This window comes from Brachyhypopomus gauderio, chromosome 16 (genome assembly GCF_052324685.1).
Source record: "Brachyhypopomus gauderio isolate BG-103 chromosome 16, BGAUD_0.2, whole genome shotgun sequence".
Lineage (NCBI taxonomy): Eukaryota > Metazoa > Chordata > Actinopteri > Gymnotiformes > Hypopomidae > Brachyhypopomus > Brachyhypopomus gauderio.
Genome location: NC_135226.1, coordinates 907,133 through 923,842, shown reverse-complemented (window position 1 = coordinate 923,842; position 16,710 = coordinate 907,133). Strand labels below are relative to the sequence as shown.

The 16,710-nt window shown below is 42.4% G+C and overlaps 2 protein-coding genes across 7 annotated transcripts in view; one reads left to right on the top strand and one right to left on the bottom strand.

Annotated features, from left to right (window-relative positions):
• ghsra (growth hormone secretagogue receptor a) lies at positions 1-2,661 on the bottom strand. The gene is made up of 2 exons (XM_076976469.1): positions 1,595-2,661; positions 1-1,241 (listed from the first exon to the last, which is right to left on the bottom strand). Exons 1-2 carry the CDS (start codon positions 2,370-2,372, stop codon positions 943-945), a joined length of 1,077 nt encoding a protein of 358 aa, XP_076832584.1. The 5' UTR covers positions 2,373-2,661; the 3' UTR covers positions 1-942.
• Positions 2,662-5,561: 2,900 nt separating this feature from the next.
• The window catches only part of pld1a (phospholipase D1a), a 49,669-nt gene continuing 38,520 nt past the window's right edge, over positions 5,562-16,710 (top strand). Inside the window, exons 1-5 of one of the 6 annotated variants that reach the window (XM_076977074.1) lie at positions 5,562-5,720; positions 11,512-11,691; positions 14,947-15,116; positions 15,536-15,678; positions 15,971-16,079. In XM_076977074.1, coding sequence (XP_076833189.1) covers positions 11,592-11,691; positions 14,947-15,116; positions 15,536-15,678; positions 15,971-16,079 — 522 coding nt within the window. In that variant the 5' untranslated portion in view covers positions 5,562-5,720; positions 11,512-11,591. Of the gene's footprint in view, positions 5,721-11,511; positions 11,750-14,946; positions 15,117-15,535; positions 15,679-15,716; positions 15,840-15,970; positions 16,080-16,710 lie in introns of those variants that run through there. The other 5 variants (XM_076977073.1, XM_076977071.1, XM_076977070.1 and 2 more) reach the window with 5 other exon arrangements.

Genomic DNA, 16,710 nt, shown 5'->3' with positions numbered 1-16,710 from the left:
TTTCAATTTTTACATAGCCTAACCTTATAAATAGTTACAAGAGACAGCCGAGGAAACATTCACTCGCGAACACCGCCGTTGATAGACGTTTTAAACACAAACCGTTTCCATAATGCCATTGGTTTTGCGATGCTCAGATGAAATTAAATCACATTTTCGCCGTGCAAGAATATGCAAAGACTCGAACTCAACTCATGTAATTCATGCCATTATATATGTTATCTTACCACACAAACAGCTACTGTAAGCGAGTTATTTGTGACACATAAGTCATCTTCACAAGCTATCGCTATTTGGCGACTTTTTGTCGTGACTGAACGAAAAAAAGTATTTATGAGTTTTTGTGTGTGTGTGTGTGTGTGTGTGTGTATTTTTGTTATCGATGCTTCAGTAGGCGTCACGGAGCCCTGAGCGCACAAAGCTCATTAGGATACAATGACATTTCAGGCACACAGTTCAAATGAATGTCACTTTGGCATCTCCTTATCGAGTGCAAAAGGACGCGGCTGTTTCTACAGTGCTAATTTTGTCCTCCAGATTTCTGTGTAATATTTAAGGCAACCGATGTTCTTTTGTTCTATGTTTATACAGTTATATACATTTGTGAAAATATTTGGGAAAAAACATCAAGGCAGTACTTTAAGTTGTAGTCTATACGGTTGGTAACTGAATACATGCACTAAATTCCTCTTACACGCTCCTTGATCGTTTAAGACGTGTGACATTGACAGATCGTTTCAAGTGTTCAATTCCAGAGTCCTTCACCTCCAATGTTCACTGTGAACTCGTGTAAAAGTCTATATTCTGAAGTAACAACTCCTTTTTTCTGTAGTTACTGGTCAAAATTAGCAGGCAATTCAAAGCGTGAAAAATGTATGTGTCTAAAATGTATTACAACGTTTTTCACAGCACATTAAATGATGTCAAGATTTATCGTCGAAGTCACAAACTAATGCTTGACTCGGTCATGGCCGGGGAGCTTTCGCCTTTCACCACGGTCGCAGTCTTCCGCGGGACGCGCGTCAGGAGCCGGCATGCCGCCATCCTGTACTTCTTAGACATAATGTTGTACAGGACAGGGTTGATGGCGGCGCTGAGGTAAAATAGCACAAATGAGACGATGCTGCAGTACTGGGTGATCAGAGACATGATCGGCGACACAGCCTGGGACGATTTGGAGATCAGGTAGCGGCCGACGTGGAAAGGAAGCCAGCAGAGCACGAAGGCGAAAACCACCACAGCTGCAGGGGAGAAGTGTCAGCAACAGTTAACACAATACAAACATGTTTTAAATGTCGCGACATGAAACATTATAATGAATGGTATAAATGTGGAACATTTATTGGCATGTTTTATATGCGCATTTGCTCTTATGAACGTCTCCGATTCCCTCTCCGCGTACTCAGATTATGGAAATGTGCTTCATTAGCGCATGGCTGCACTTGTCTATAAATTCACTGTGTAAAAAATGTTTAATTTTCAAACTTCTAAAAAGCTTTAGTGTGCGTAATGTACTCTACTCACCCATGCGTAACGTGCGCAATTGGAAAATCCATAACGGTTACGCGACTGTTAATACATATTAAACACTTACCCAGCATTTTCACTGTTTGTCTGTTGTTTTTATCTCGACTTGATAGACTCGGTCCAGTTGTTTCTTTTTTTCTCTTCCAGAGCTTTCGTCCAATAAGACTGTACAACACAGTTAAGCAGAACACTGGCAAGAAGAAGAACACGCTGGACACCCACACCATGCTGGTCAGCAGCCCCGACCTGAGCGCCAACTCCGTCGCTTTGCACTCATTTGTTTCCTGTGAATTAGTTCCATTTTCGTGCTCGACCCCAACGAGAACAAAAACGGGTCCCGCGCTGACGAAAGACAGTATCCAGAGAACCAGAATGACCCCCCGCACACGACCCTTGGTCACGACTACTTTCGCCCTGAGGGGAAAGCAAATGGCGAAGTATCTCTCCACGCTCAGCGCTGTGATGTTCAGGATGGTGGAGTACGTACAACACTCACTGATGAACTGAAACAGTTTACACAGCACGTTGCCCAAATTCCACGGTCGGTACCTCCAGATGCGGTACAAATCTAAAGGCATGCACAGGAAAATGAGTAAGTCCGAGAAGGCCATACTGGATAGGTACAAGTTTGTGGTTGTTCGCATGTCCTTGTATTTGGTGACCACCAGAATAGTCATTAGATTCCCGGATACTCCTGCGAGGAAGAAGACGACGCAGGTGACCGTCACCCCGATAAGGACCGGGACAGGGAACATATTGACCGGGTGTTCGCTTTCCCATAATGTAGCGTTATCATCCCAACTGCAATTAATGGAACAGTTGGAGTTGTTAGTCCAGGTATACATGCTGAGACGTGTCTGACTATCTAGCGACGTGTTTCGGTTCTCCTCTGCGAGAGATATCGGGGTGACACGGACTCATCATCGCTGTTATCCCCAGGGGTGATGAACATTTGTAACCGAAGTTTGGTCGCCTTTATCCAGGGCACGAATAACATGAACACAAACAGCACAAGCGCACAGTTTTACAAGTGACTGGGTGTGATATTTCCAAACCCATGCCTATTACACTAAATTTAATCCTAAAAACTTCCCATTAAGTAAAGGATCAAATCGCGTCCAGCTGAAACTCAGCCGTGACTTTTCAGGATGGAAATCCAAGTTCTCAGGAATCCGTGTGCGCGCGACAGAGAAACGTCGCCTCAGCCGCGCGTTCGTGTCTGGAGCGGCGAGCGAGGTCACAGGAGACCGCGCGACCTGTGGGGATGCGCGCACACTAACCGTGGACGCCACAGTTGTCATTTGCACCATTTTGTCATAGCCTGCTGATGTGGAGAATACTATTTTGGTAGTACTTTGATATATTTGTTTGTAATAAATACAATCATACTACAGTACTTGAATAAACCACATTCATTATTACAAAAGAAGAGATTTTGAATTGGACAGATGGCTGTGTAATGGTGCCACCCAGCGGTGACAGAGTGTAACAGAGTTGTAAAATCTTAAGTTTAGCTAAGTCTACGTTGTGTTTACTCATGTATTTATTATCGGAAATAACGTGTGATCTCATGAAAACAAAGTGATAACCCATCGTCTTAATCGACTATTAAAGCTGAGGTTTCTGTTAACCTTACTTTAATCTCGTCAATACTTTAACCTTTAAAGACCCTGGAAACATACGCACTTTTGGTTCTGTTAGTTATATGTGTGTAGCCAATAACTAGACATTACACAGAATTAGACCTAACACACACACACACACACACACACACACACACACACACACACACACACACACACACACACACACAGTGCTGGACTGACTAAAGTAGTGGTTATTAGATGACTGACCACTAGATGGCGAGACATTCCTGTAGATTGCCGAAGAAACTTATTTTATCTACTTTTTTTGACCCATTTGAGGTGATGAGAATTGGAACAGAGAAGCTTTTAGCCTTAGGCTGAAGAGTCAGGCATACTGGCTTAAAGATCGATAGATAGTGTACTGATGGCTGCAGATTTAGTTCCCGTCACTCATCTCAGCAATGATTTCACACACAGTGCAGCCATGTTTAGATCAATTAAACAGTAGACAGCCTGCTTGCCAAATGGAGCCAAAACTGCCTAGTTTGTGTTTTTGTCCACACTGCCATGTTTTCTGGACACCTGTGGTTGGTTTGGAGTTCTGAGCAGCCTGAACCAAACCTGCATTGAGTGTAGTATCAGGAGGGAAAATTCTGCTCTTTATTCTGAACCAGTAAATGTCAATGTTGGTTCCTGGGCCAACAGGTGATGTCCAGATGTTTTGTAACATGATGTACACCACAACCATAAAATGAAGCTTCATTATGAAAATAAACCATAAAAGGAAGCATTATTATGAAGTATAATGATCTCATGACAGATAAGTCTGTTGGAGCCACACACTGACCTAGGTACTATATCTATGGATGTTTCATTTGGTATTTACATATTTAACTGACGTTTTGTATCTTGGTTACATGTTCCTACAAAGACAATTCCATAAAGCCCCTAGAAAATTGGCTGCAATTAGAACTAGAAATATGGAATTCTTCTCGCTGGGCAGCTGAGGTCCCTTTTGAGTCTTGGTCCTCCCGAGGTTTCTTCCTAATCCCCACCATCATAGGGAGTTTTTCCTCGCCACTGTCACCCCTGGCTTGATCATTAGGGATCTGGACCCATACGATTGTAAAGCTGCTTTTTGACAGCATATGTTGTAAAAAGTACTATGTAAATAAAATTGCCTTATAATACATAGTAGGTTATAGTACATTTAAAATAGTGCCATCGTTGCACTTTTCGATGTGCTGTCAGTCCTGAGTTGCAGCTGTGCTTCTGGTTGTGAACGCAGCATCCATGAACTCCAGCAACATGTGCTCCACACTCTGTAAATTCACAAGCAAGTGTGAATGATTAATCAGGAGCTTATGAGAATGCTTGATCTGAAACAGAACTGATTAGCATTGGGGCAGAGTTATTGCAGCTCCTGTAGCCAGTAGCCTACTATATACTGAATAAAAGCAATTTCATATTGACCATACTGACCATAAAATAGTATGCAAGACTGCAGGGTTATGTATGCGACAATTCCTAAAATACTCTATACACAAATGAGCTTCAGCAGTCTGTCTTCTCCTGTGCCTGGCAGAGTTGCACTAACTGGACTCCAGTGCTTTCTCTTGTAAGCTAAGGGTTTCCTCTCTTCATAAAGGAGATACTTGACTGCGTCATATCTTCCTACGGCCAAGGAGAACCCTGGAGATTACACTGCTGAGTTGGGGCTTCTCTCTGTTCATGGCATGTTTCTCAGGCTCCTGGCTGTTGTGGGGTGGGGGAGGGGCCTCCTCTGAGTTTCTCACCTGTAACACGAGACTCTGACTGTGCTTTCCTCAGACATGCAGGGAAACACAGACTAGCACTGCAGACCAACACGACGGTGGTCTCACACCCACTGAAGTACCCAATGTAAAGCTGCTCAGGTGAGCAGTCACATTGCACAAACGGAGGAATATTCTGCGGTCTGCTGTGGTTTGGGGTTTCAGTGAGCATGGCCTCTGACACCTCTTACACACCTCACACTCACTGTGACCTTTGAAACAGTCTCACACTTTAATACATCAGGCTTTTACAGTACAGAACTAATGAGTAATACTACTCTCTTAATAAGTAATACTACTCTCTGGGTTGTGAGCATTGTTGGTCATGTGGTTCAGACAAACTAAGACTAGATCAACTGAACTGAACATTTTGGTCTATGAATGGCAAAGGCTTTTTGTTGTAAGCTGTTTGAATTTACAAATTGTTGCACACAAGCTAACAAGCTAACAGCAACTGTTGAAACTGGGTAAGACTGCCCTGCCAGATTGTATTGTGTTTTATAATTCTTCCCAGAGGATATACCCAGGCCAACTGTAGCCAGTAAACACTCTGGGGAGGAGCTAGTAAGTGAGCAAAGCTGATTGGTGGATTGGTAGTGACAGACAGGCAGAACTCAGCGACGGTACCTCCCTGTTCAGAATCACTGGTCTGTGAGTTCAGTCAGCCTGTTCTGTCTGTTCGCAAGGAAGAGTTCGTGCTTCACTGAGTTTGTGTGTAAAGCACGTGAATGGTCTTTATATGCACGAGTTCAAACTGGATTAGAATTCGAACATGAAGAGGACTCACGAGCAGGTCAGTAAAGTTCTTCCCTCTGCGTCTCTCTCTGTGTAGCAAAGTGAAGCTGTGGTGAGGGTTGGGGGTTGTTTTGGGGGATCAAGCATGTGTGTAATTCAAGAGGGAGTGTCACTGAGCAAGACTGTGTGTCCTGACGTTTTGCACTGTTTGTGCGTGTCTCACCTTGTTTATGGGAGAAGCTTTTGTGTCACTGTTGGAATGTGGGATCAGGAACCAGGCAGGAAACACCAGGTCACCCAACACTGGTGTTTTCACAGCTGAAAGGGTTCACTATTCTAAAACCTACAGGGAGACACTTCATTTAAGCCAAACTAAATGGCAACAATCAAGATATTTTGTAAAAGAAAAAACAAAAAAAACAAGATCCTGTTTTACTGGCTGCCAGACATTCTTTTCTTTTGATTTTCCTTGCTGTTGACTTATCTTTCAGTCGTGTAAGTAATGTGGGCAGAAGAGTTGTTAGGATGTCGGTCACCCCGACTGTGAGCCAGCTTGTGTGTGCCACGGTGGGGGGTGTACTGAGAGGGTGGAGACATGACCTGTCACTCAGGTAGAATTATGTCACACTCAACTGTGAGAGGAGAGCTTAAATGCTCTTGTACACCAGCAAGGTTAATACCTTCCTCTGGGATGGGTCTGTACTGATGTGTCCTTCTAGCTAGAAGCTGCATACAGAAACACAAAGTATGAAAAATGGACTCAAGTCTGTGAGCTGCGACTGTTGCACCCAATGAACTGGAGCTGAAATGTTAGCCGGGTCAGGCTGCTCTTCACCACTGCACAGAACACATTGCTAGTCTTCCTCAACCTAACTCAAGTTCACAGAGTGACAATTTGTCCCAGAGACAAACGGGGAACCTGAATTGTCACATGGAACACGAGGGTGTGGCTTTCTCATGTAATCTTGGACCTCCTGATGACACCATATGATGTAACCAGAATTCACATAGTGTCATAAAATATTCCCACCAGTCTCATATGAATAATTTCACAATAACAGATTTACCCTATACTCTCCAAGACCCACCCACCAAGTTGATCCTTAACCTGTCCTGACACAGGAGACATTACGTAGGAATGAAGCTCAGAGATCTGAGGTGGTGGTGGAGATGTTTCAGTGAGAGCTGACACAAGTCATTTAACATCGCCTTCATCCTCCTACCAAACTGCCTTTCTCCATGACAACCACAATGGCCAGGAACTAGTTGCCAAGAAGCAACAACTGATATTGCATCACTGGAGCACAGAGGAAACACTCTCTTTCTTTATGGCTTTCAGTTTTTCTTTATTTTTTCTTTCTTTCTTTCTCTCTCTATCTATGTCTCACTCACACGGTGAGCTAGGAGTAGTTACTGTGAATACCTGTGCGGTTAATATAGATGTCATATCAAGTAGTGAATACGTTTGCCAGTAAAGTTAACATCCAATAGTCCTCTGTTGTGGTTGTTTTGGAATCACATTTGATGCTGTTGCGGTTTGTGATATTAAGGTCTCTGAGAATTTGCACCAAGGTTTTAGTTAACCTGATCTTTAAGTAGTTTTGAGTGAATTAAACAATAATTCCACAGCATAGAGTTAAGAGAAAGCTCATTTATACCTTAGCAGGAAGAATGAGATTTGAGTATTTGTGTTCCGAACCCATTTCTAGCAGCTAATGAACACATCCTGAACTGCTTGGCCAAATACCTTTTCCACAGGTTGTCCACTGCACCACACAGCGACTAGCATTCCAAAAATAACCTGGCAGATAAATAACCATAGAATACCCCCACATACAGTACATGGTATCTTCCTTTTATGTCAACATCAAAAATCACACGTTAGAGTTCAAATGCTGTTCTCCAGAGTTGCAGGTTGTTCCACTCTGGGGTCATTGGTGGGTAGTTTAGTTATCAATACTGAGTAATATCTGAACTGTGTGAATATGCATGCCTATGCATGCATAATGTAATGTGTGTGTGTGTGTGTTGACTTAAATTTACTTTTATTTAACCAGAAATTATATTTTTGACTGGAAATGACACAGACATCTCCCAGGAGATAATACAATGATGTACAAGAGGCATCATTGTGGGAAAAAATATTTCTCAGCTTTTATTCACATTTGAACAAAAAATGGCATGTCCAAAATTATTCATACCCTTCTCAATAATTAATAGAAAAGCCTTTATTGGCTATTACAGCAATCAAACACTTCCTGTAATTGCTGACCAGCTTTTTGCATGTCTCCACTGGTATTTTTGTCCATTCATCTTTAGTGATGAGCTCCAACTCTTTGAGGTTGGAGGGTCTCCTTGCCATCACCCTGATCTTTAGCTCCCTCCACAGATTTTCAATTGGATTCAAGTCAGAACTCTGGCTGGGCCACTGCAAAACATTAATGTTTTTGTCTGCTAACCATTTCTTCACCACTTTGGCTGTGTGTTTTGGGTCGTTGTCATGCTGAAATCTCCACTGGTTTCCAAGGCCAAGTTTCTCTGCAGACTGCCTGATGTTGAGAATCTTGATGTATTGCTCTTTTTTCATGGTGCCATTTACTGCGATCAAGTTCCCTGGTCCATTGGCTGAAAAACACCCCCAAAACATTAGTTTCCCACCACCATGTTTGACAGTGGGGATGGTGTTCTTAGGGTTGAAGGCTTCTCCATTTTTACGCCAAATGGTGGACACATCATTGTGGCCAAACAATTCAATTTTTGTTTCATCTGACCATAAAACACCAGAAGTCTTCTTCTTTGTCCAGATAAGCATTTGCAAAGGTCAAGCGGGCTTTTGTGTGCCTTTTCTGGAGAAGTGGTGTTCTCCTTGGTCTGCGTCCGTGGAACCCAGCAGTGTGCGTTGGACTGTCTGCCTTGAGATGTTGCCACCAGCAGAGCCCAGATTCACCAGGATGGCTTTGGTGGTGATCCTTGGATTTTTCTTCACCTCTCTCACTATTCTCCTGGCCAGCACAGGTGTCACTTTTGGCTTCCGACCACATCTTCTGAGATTTTCCACAGTGCGGAACTTCTTGTATTTTTTATTAATACTCTGCACTGTAGCCACTGGAACTTGAAAACATTTTGATATGGCTTTATAGCCCTTTCCTGACTTGTGAGCGGCCACAATGCACAGCCGCAGGTCCTTAGTGAGCTCCTTTGTCCCAATGAATCAGGGTAATTAGGATGTTCTAAAACAGCTTGGACTATTTGGAATGGTATAGAACTTTGGATTTCCCCATATACTGTGACAGTTTTCAAAGGGTATGAATAATTTTGGACATGCCATTTTTTGTTCAAATGTGAATAAAAGCTGAGAAAATCTTTTTCCCACAATGATGCCTCTTGTACATCATCAAATTATCTCCTGTGTCATTTCCAGTCAAAAATATAATTTCTGGTTAAGTAAAAGTAAATTTAAGTCAAAATTTGCCAGGGGTATGAATACTTTCGGGTATGACTGTGTGTGTGTGTGTGTGTGTGTATGTGTGTGTGTGTGTGTATGTGTGTATGTGTGTGTGTGTGTGTGTGTGTGTGTGTGTGTGTGTGTGTGTGTGTGTATGTGTGTATGTGTGTGTATGTGTGTATGTGTGTATGTGTGTGTGTGTGTGTGTGTGTGTGTGTGTGTATATGGGTTTTTCTTGTTCTTGGCCCTTATACAGCTTATACAGTTGACTTATCGGATAACTAATTGTTCATTATACAGAAAGTGCAGCATATTAGTTAATTCCTTTACAAGTCATATATTGGCACTGACTCCAGTTTCCAAACTTGTAATATAATTTTCTTTGCAATAATCATACAAGAATAGCTGCTTTTGCTTTTCTGCTGCTCATGAGTTTGGAGTTGTTAAAAAGTCTTTTGGGCTTACAGTTCTTTCTAAATGCATTTAACTAATATATATTTAAAGATTTTATGGTGCATTCTGGTATTATAGCAATGAGCTGGTTTTCAGGAAAACATTGTGTTAGACCCATAGACTGAAGAGTCTTTATTATAATCATTTCTGAGGGCAGGGTGTTCATATTCCTCCTGTGAACTCAGCTGGTTGGAAAAGCCAGAGGTTGTTGGTTTCTGGGAAAGATGACAAAATGGAATACCTGGAGAACTGCACCAGTGTTACAAACTGCACATGTACTCTTCAAGTGATATAAGATCTTTGGTAGACATTTTTTGACACAAACTACTTTTCTCTCACCCTTCCACACATTTATTCATAACGAGCCCATGTCTGACTACTCAATACATTATATAAAAGTGAACATGTAGCAATCCCATGAGTGTCAAAAGTGTGTAATATAACCAAGGAAAGAATAAACGTAATAAAAGATCAGCCTTTCAAACATGAAGAGACAAGTGAGCAGTCAGATTACAAACTTACAGTTTACAGGGATTTACCACTCAGTGGAAACGAGCCCCATAGCGCATGGCAGTCAGCAGGTTCACAGGAAGCCTCCACATATTCTGAGCATTATCTCATCTTACCCTGTCATGTTGTTAACAGACTGACCCCACCTGGCCCTATCATGCTGCTAAAGGACTTATCCCACCTAACCCTACCAAGCTTTGGTTAGTCTTTCTGAATAATAGCTTCTGCTAAATGCCCTAAATGTAAGTGTAAATGTATTGCTATTAAATGTAACACTTACTTAACTCAGACACCGTTAAGAAATATAGTTATTGTTCATAGAAAAGCAGCATCACTGTGGGAACCGTATGCCTACAGGCTCTGCTATGATGTTCTCATTTTCTTCCTGTGGTGATGGTTAGATGGATGGACTTGACTGGTCCATGAAGGTAAAAAGAGACATATTAATTGACACAAAATTATATAAATACTCAGTGGAAATTGCACAATATGTGCTGTTGTGGCCCCTGGGTTATTTTTTTTATGTGAGAATGACCCTAAGCTCCAATCCCATGTTTATTTTAAGGCTCATGTTTACTGGAGAGGATCCATATACAAACAGAGCACAAGTTGAACTATGACCTTATGACCCTCTGACACAGGAAGATGAGTTAAATGAGGAAGCTGGGTTATGCTCAGCTGAGAGTGCCATTCAGCTGTGTGGTAACAGCCAGTACATGGCTAAAAAAATACACACCACATCTTGCCTGTGGCTTATTTTTACAATCTCAGCTGAGACGTGAGTTCACCTGATAAAGATCTGACATCACCGCAAACTGATCTGAGATTGATCTTTGTTTAACCAAATGACACACGCATTTGACCGTCTTCACACGCTCTTACGCCACACTTCCGATTTCTCACGCCGAAAAAAAAAATCTAGTTTATTTACCTCTGATCCATATCTATGATTCAATGAGTTACTAGTTCGTTCTGGCGCCAACCACTGGCGATCGATAGATCACGATATAATACTTAATTTGTGTCCATTTTACGTTCGCCCCCCCCCCCCCCCCCCCCCCCCCAATCTACACTCACCACCTCCTCCAGGTTCAAATCTCACTCCAAGCGATCTTCAAAAGTTGGCAACCCTGCAGTCATTATTAATAGTTGAGACTTTAATATATTGTTTTTTGTTTTGTTTTTTTCTTTACAAAATGTATATGCCAGTTTTTTGTTTATTAAAATCATTGTTATTAATATTAATAGGCTATGAACCAATAGATGAGTGAATGAAATAATCAAATATTTATTTAGCAAATTAATACACCCTTGGATCACTAAACCCACATAAATGCAGACAAATGTTGATACATAAGACAGTGGAAGTAATGTAATGACAGTTGAACTGCATGTGTGTGTGTGTGTGTGTGTGTGTGTGTGTGTGTGTGTGTGTGTGCAGCCAAAGTCTTTTCCCCAGGCCCACTGTTGTGTACGGTGACAGTGTTACATGCCACAGAGCTGAACCTACTGCTCACAGACATGACCGGCATCATGGAGAATCTGGACTCTCGGGAGCTGGACCTCAGTGAGTCCGACGAGGATGCTGTGGATCTGGACTCTGCTCGAGACAGCCATGCTGGTGAGGACAGCACCATCTCTGTCCCTGCAGCAGTGCAGTGAAGGACGTGATGACTGTGGTCAGTGCTTGTCTGGGTTTTGTGCACTAGTGAAGGAAGTTAAAGTGAGGCATGATGGTATACTGCAGAGGCATTGTTGGGTCGAAGACTGATTTACAGGAGCAGCAGAATAAAAATGTGTGTGAGACAGAGAGATCAAGAGAGAGAAAGGAAAGAGAGAAAATGAGAGAGGCTTTGTGGTGTCTGTCAGGGTAAACAGAGCCCGCAACCATAAGAATCGAGCATCATGTCACGACATGCCCCTGCTTATCAGACTACAGAATTACTCACTCGACTACACACTCTTAACCACGTAGTGTCCTAATCAGACTACAGAACCGCTACTTGCCTACATCACGTAGTGTCCTAATCAGACTACAGAACTGCTACTTGCCTACATCACGTAGTGTCCTAATCAGACTACAGAACCGCTACTTATCTACACCACGTAGTGTCCTAATCAGACTACAGAACCGCTACTTGCCTACATCACGTAGTGTCCTAATCAGACTACAGAACTGCTACTTGCCTACATCACGTAGTGTCCTAATCAGACTACAGAACTGCTACTTGCCTACATCACGTAGTGTCCTAATCAGACTACAGAACTGCTACTTGCCTACATCACGTAGTGTCCTAATCAGACTACAGAACTGCTACTTGCCTACATCACGTAGTGTCCTAATCAGACTACAGAACTGCTACTTGCCTACATCACGTAGTGTCCTAATCAGACTACAGAACTGCTACTTGCCTACATCACGTAGTGTTCTAATCAGACTACAGAACCGCTACTTATCTACATCACGTAGTGTCCCAATCAGACTACAGAACCGCTACTTCTCTACACCACGTAGTGTCCTAATCAGACTACAGAACCGCTACTTGCCTACATCACGTAGTGTCCTAATCAGACTACAGAACCGCTACTTGCCTACATCACGTAGTGTCATAATCAGACTACAGAACTGCTACTTGCCTACATCACGTAGTGTCCTAATCAGACTACAGAACTGCTACTTGTCTACATCACGTAGTGTCCTAATCAGACTACAGAACTGCTACTTGTCTACATCACGTAGTGTCCTAATCAGACTACAGAACTGCTACTTGCCTACATCACGTAGTGTCCTAATCAGACTACAGAACTGCTACTTGCCTACATCATGTAGTGTCCTAATCAGACTACAGAACCGCTACTTATCTACACCACGTAGTGTCCTAATCAGACTACAGAACCGCTACTTGCCTACATCACGTAGTGTCATAATCAGACTACAGAACCTCTACTTGCCTACATCACGTAGTGTCCTAATCAGACTACAGAACCGCTACTTGCCAACATCACGTAGTGTCCTAATCAGACTACAGAACTGCTACTTGCCTACATCACGTAGTGTCCTAATCAGACTACAGAACTGCTACTTGCCTACATCACGTAGTGTCCTAATCAGACTACAGAACTGCTACTTGCCTACATCACGTAGTGTCCTAATCAGACTACAGAACTGCTACTTGTCTACATCACGTAGTGTCCTAATCAGACTACAGAACTGCTACTTGTCTACATCACGTAGTGTCCTAATCAGACTACAGAACTGCTACTTGCCTACATCACGTAGTGTCCTAATCAGACTACAGAACTGCTACTTGCCTACATCACGTAGTGTCCTAATCAGACTACAGAACCGCTACTTATCTACACCACGTAGTGTCCTAATCAGACTACAGAACCGCTACTTGCCTACATCACGTAGTGTCCTAATCAGACTACAGAACCGCTACTTGCCTACATCACGTAGTGTCCTAATCAGACTACAGAACCGCTACTTGCCTACATCACGTAGTGTCCTAATCAGACTACAGAACTGCTACTTGCCTACATCACGTAGTGTCCTAATCAGACTACAGAACTGCTACTTGCCTACATCACGTAGTGTCCTAATCAGACTACAGAACCGCTACTTGCCTACATCACGTAGTGTCCTAATCAGACTACAGAACCGCTACTTGCCTACATCACGTAGTGTCCTAATCAGACTACAGAACTGCTACTTGCCTACATCACGTAGTGTCCTAATCAGACTACAGAACTGCTACTTGCCTACATCACGTAGTGTCCTAATCAGACTACAGAACTGCTACTTGCCTACATCACGTAGTGTCCTAATCAGACTACAGAACTGCTACTTGCCTACATCACGTAGTGTCCTAACCTCGGCTCTCTCTCCTTCTTCCTCTCCCATCTGGTAGCATCGCTCACACATCAGTGTTTTTGTGGGATTGCACAGGGGCTCTGAGTTGTCCCTGCTTTTGTCTGGTAGACACCTAAGAAAGTTTGTAGCATGATTGGCAGGTGTGGCAGAGTCCAGGATGAGACAACATACAGGGACACTGACATGACAACTGTGATTCAGGGTGTCGACCCATTTATTCTTTGTATTTATTAATTTAAATTGTGACCTGAGTATTTTAGAGCAATGGGGATCAAGATGTGGCTGGTTGGCTTAGTACAGGACACTACTTAGTACAGGACACTACTTAGTACAGGACACTGTCACTACACTACTTACTTAAACTGGTTTCTGATGATCTCTTGGTTGCCTTGACAGCCACACTTTCATAGAAAGAGTTACAGTGCCACCACAAACTTTTGTATAGCACCAGTATAGCATTTCTGTACCACTGTTCCAGGTAAAGAAATGCACACGTATGTGTCTGTCATATAGCCTCATTACATTAATGAGGCTATATTACATTACATTACATTAGCACAAAACATTCTCTCTGAACAAGTAGTATAATCTCTGAAAGAACAGATTTACAAATTAAACGGATTACAGATTTAATTTGCAAATAATTTTAACTGAAGAAATAATGAAAGCAATGTACAAAAATATGTGTTTAATATTAACACTTATATTAATAACTCTAACCACTGCCCTCAGACCTCTGTTGTTTCAAGTCAGGAGGCTATAAAATGTAAAAATTATCCATTATAATTGACAAATTATATATAGAAATGCTGGAAAATTATTTGAGCACGATATTCTCCAGACAGTATCTGTTTTTCATGTCCGAGATTTTCCTTATTGAGGTAAAACTTAAAAAAAAAAAATTTATGTTTAATGATCAATTCAGTATACAATACATTTGATGTGATTTGTCTTCTTCTTGGTCTGTTTCTTGATCTTGCCGGGTGTCTTTCTGTGCTTTAGGGGTGTTTCATATACCGTTCTCAGCCATTTATCACACAGTGGGCTTTAAAGAACCACAGGCACGGGTCTTCCTCCACACTGTCCCCATCACAGCTCAAATTCGGGAAGTGGAGCGTTTCACCACATTCAAGGATCGCTTCCATGTCTCCAACCAGGGTAGAGTCTCTAAGGTCTGCATTACTCACACACACACACACACACACACACACACACACACACACACACACACACACACACACACACACACACACACACACACACACACACACACACACACACACACACACACACACACACACACACACACGCTAAGTACATCTTAGTACAGCATTCTATAAATCCTGAAAATGAAAATGTAAAGCACACAGCTTATCTAGGCCCAGATTCTCAAAGATGATCTTACATAGCAGTGTTCAGTGTACCATTCCTCATTTAATGATTATCTTCTCTAGTATCTTCTCTTATCAAGCAATGCATGTTCCTATGCTTTTGTTCAGTGTGGGAGCTGAAGTGAAACTTTACTTCTTACCTGTTGTGTGTTGTTCTGGGTGGGTGTGTCTATGGGTGGATTGTGTGGGTCCGTGTATAGAACACATCAACAGTTTTTCGTATTGAGCTGAGACATGGAAACTTCATTTGGATAGTAAAGAGAAAAGAGAAACACTTCTTGGAACTGCACAGAGAGCTTTTGCGCTATAAGACCCTCATGAGGATTCCACTGCCCTCCCGCAGGTCAGACATCAGCTCTGCATGGACACCTGCTCCACACCCTGGTCGTCTTTACTCGCTGAATCTCCACCACATCTCTCCCCCTCCCCCATTCACTTCTGTGGATTTTTCCTTCACATTGATTTTCTCTGTTGATGCTTCACATCATGTTTAACATGAACAGTGTATGGGATGCGTGCTTTACACAAATTATGCCATATAGCAAAAATTAAACTCAACTGTACTCCTACAGATCTATCACCTTACAGCTATGGAATAAAACCGCTGTCTCTCTCCCTCTCGCTCTTTATCTTAGTCATACTATTCGCAGGAAGAGCGTAAAGAGTGAATTACGCGTGATGCCCAGCCTGCCCCGCGGTACCAGGGACGAGCTGGGCAGGGATGAGCAGGTCTCCAGCAGACGGGTGAGACCCTCCAGCACATCCAGCTAACCTCAGGCACATGATCACTTACATCACTGATGTTCATCAACACATCTGATTTTGTGTAGAATACCAGTTGCCATTCAGGTGTTTACATCATCGTGGTAAAGTCCTATGTTGCATACACTAAATCAAGTGGTCAGTGTTTTGAACGTCACTACAGTATAAGAAAACAGGCTTGAGTGTTTAATCTCTGGCACATGCTGACCACACTACAGCTGCCCCAAGTAATGTCCGTTTTGCTTACTTTTTCTCTATAATTAAAGAAAAAAACATCATAAGCCCCAAAGTATCATTGTTGTCACCAAACTCAATTGGCCAATCCTGAATACCTACTGAGCATTGTTGTTTTTCTAAATGTTTCCAAAGTTCCTTACTAAGATGTCTGTGTCTCTTATCTCAGCGTGCCTGACTTGACTTGCCCTTCCTGGTGTGACGATATGGGGTTAGGGGTGTTATGCTGGCACAAATCCAAAACCAAAGGGCTCGAGTGAACACCAAAGTAAAACATGTAGAACAGAAACAATTAATTGAAAACATTCATCCAAGTAGCACACACAGATGAACAAGAACAGACAATGTAGACAGCAGGAAACAGGAGGGATATACGGGT

Excerpts from the sequence above, each read along its gene's own strand:
- ghsra (XM_076976469.1), bottom strand. The coding sequence starts at position 2,372 with ATGTATACCTGGACTAACAACTCCAACTGTTCCATTAATTGCAGTTGG. Across the intron at positions 1,242-1,594 it reads ACAAACAGTGAAAATGCTGG|CTGTGGTGGTTTTCGCCTTC; the intron begins GTAAGTGTTTAA and ends TCTCCCCTGCAG.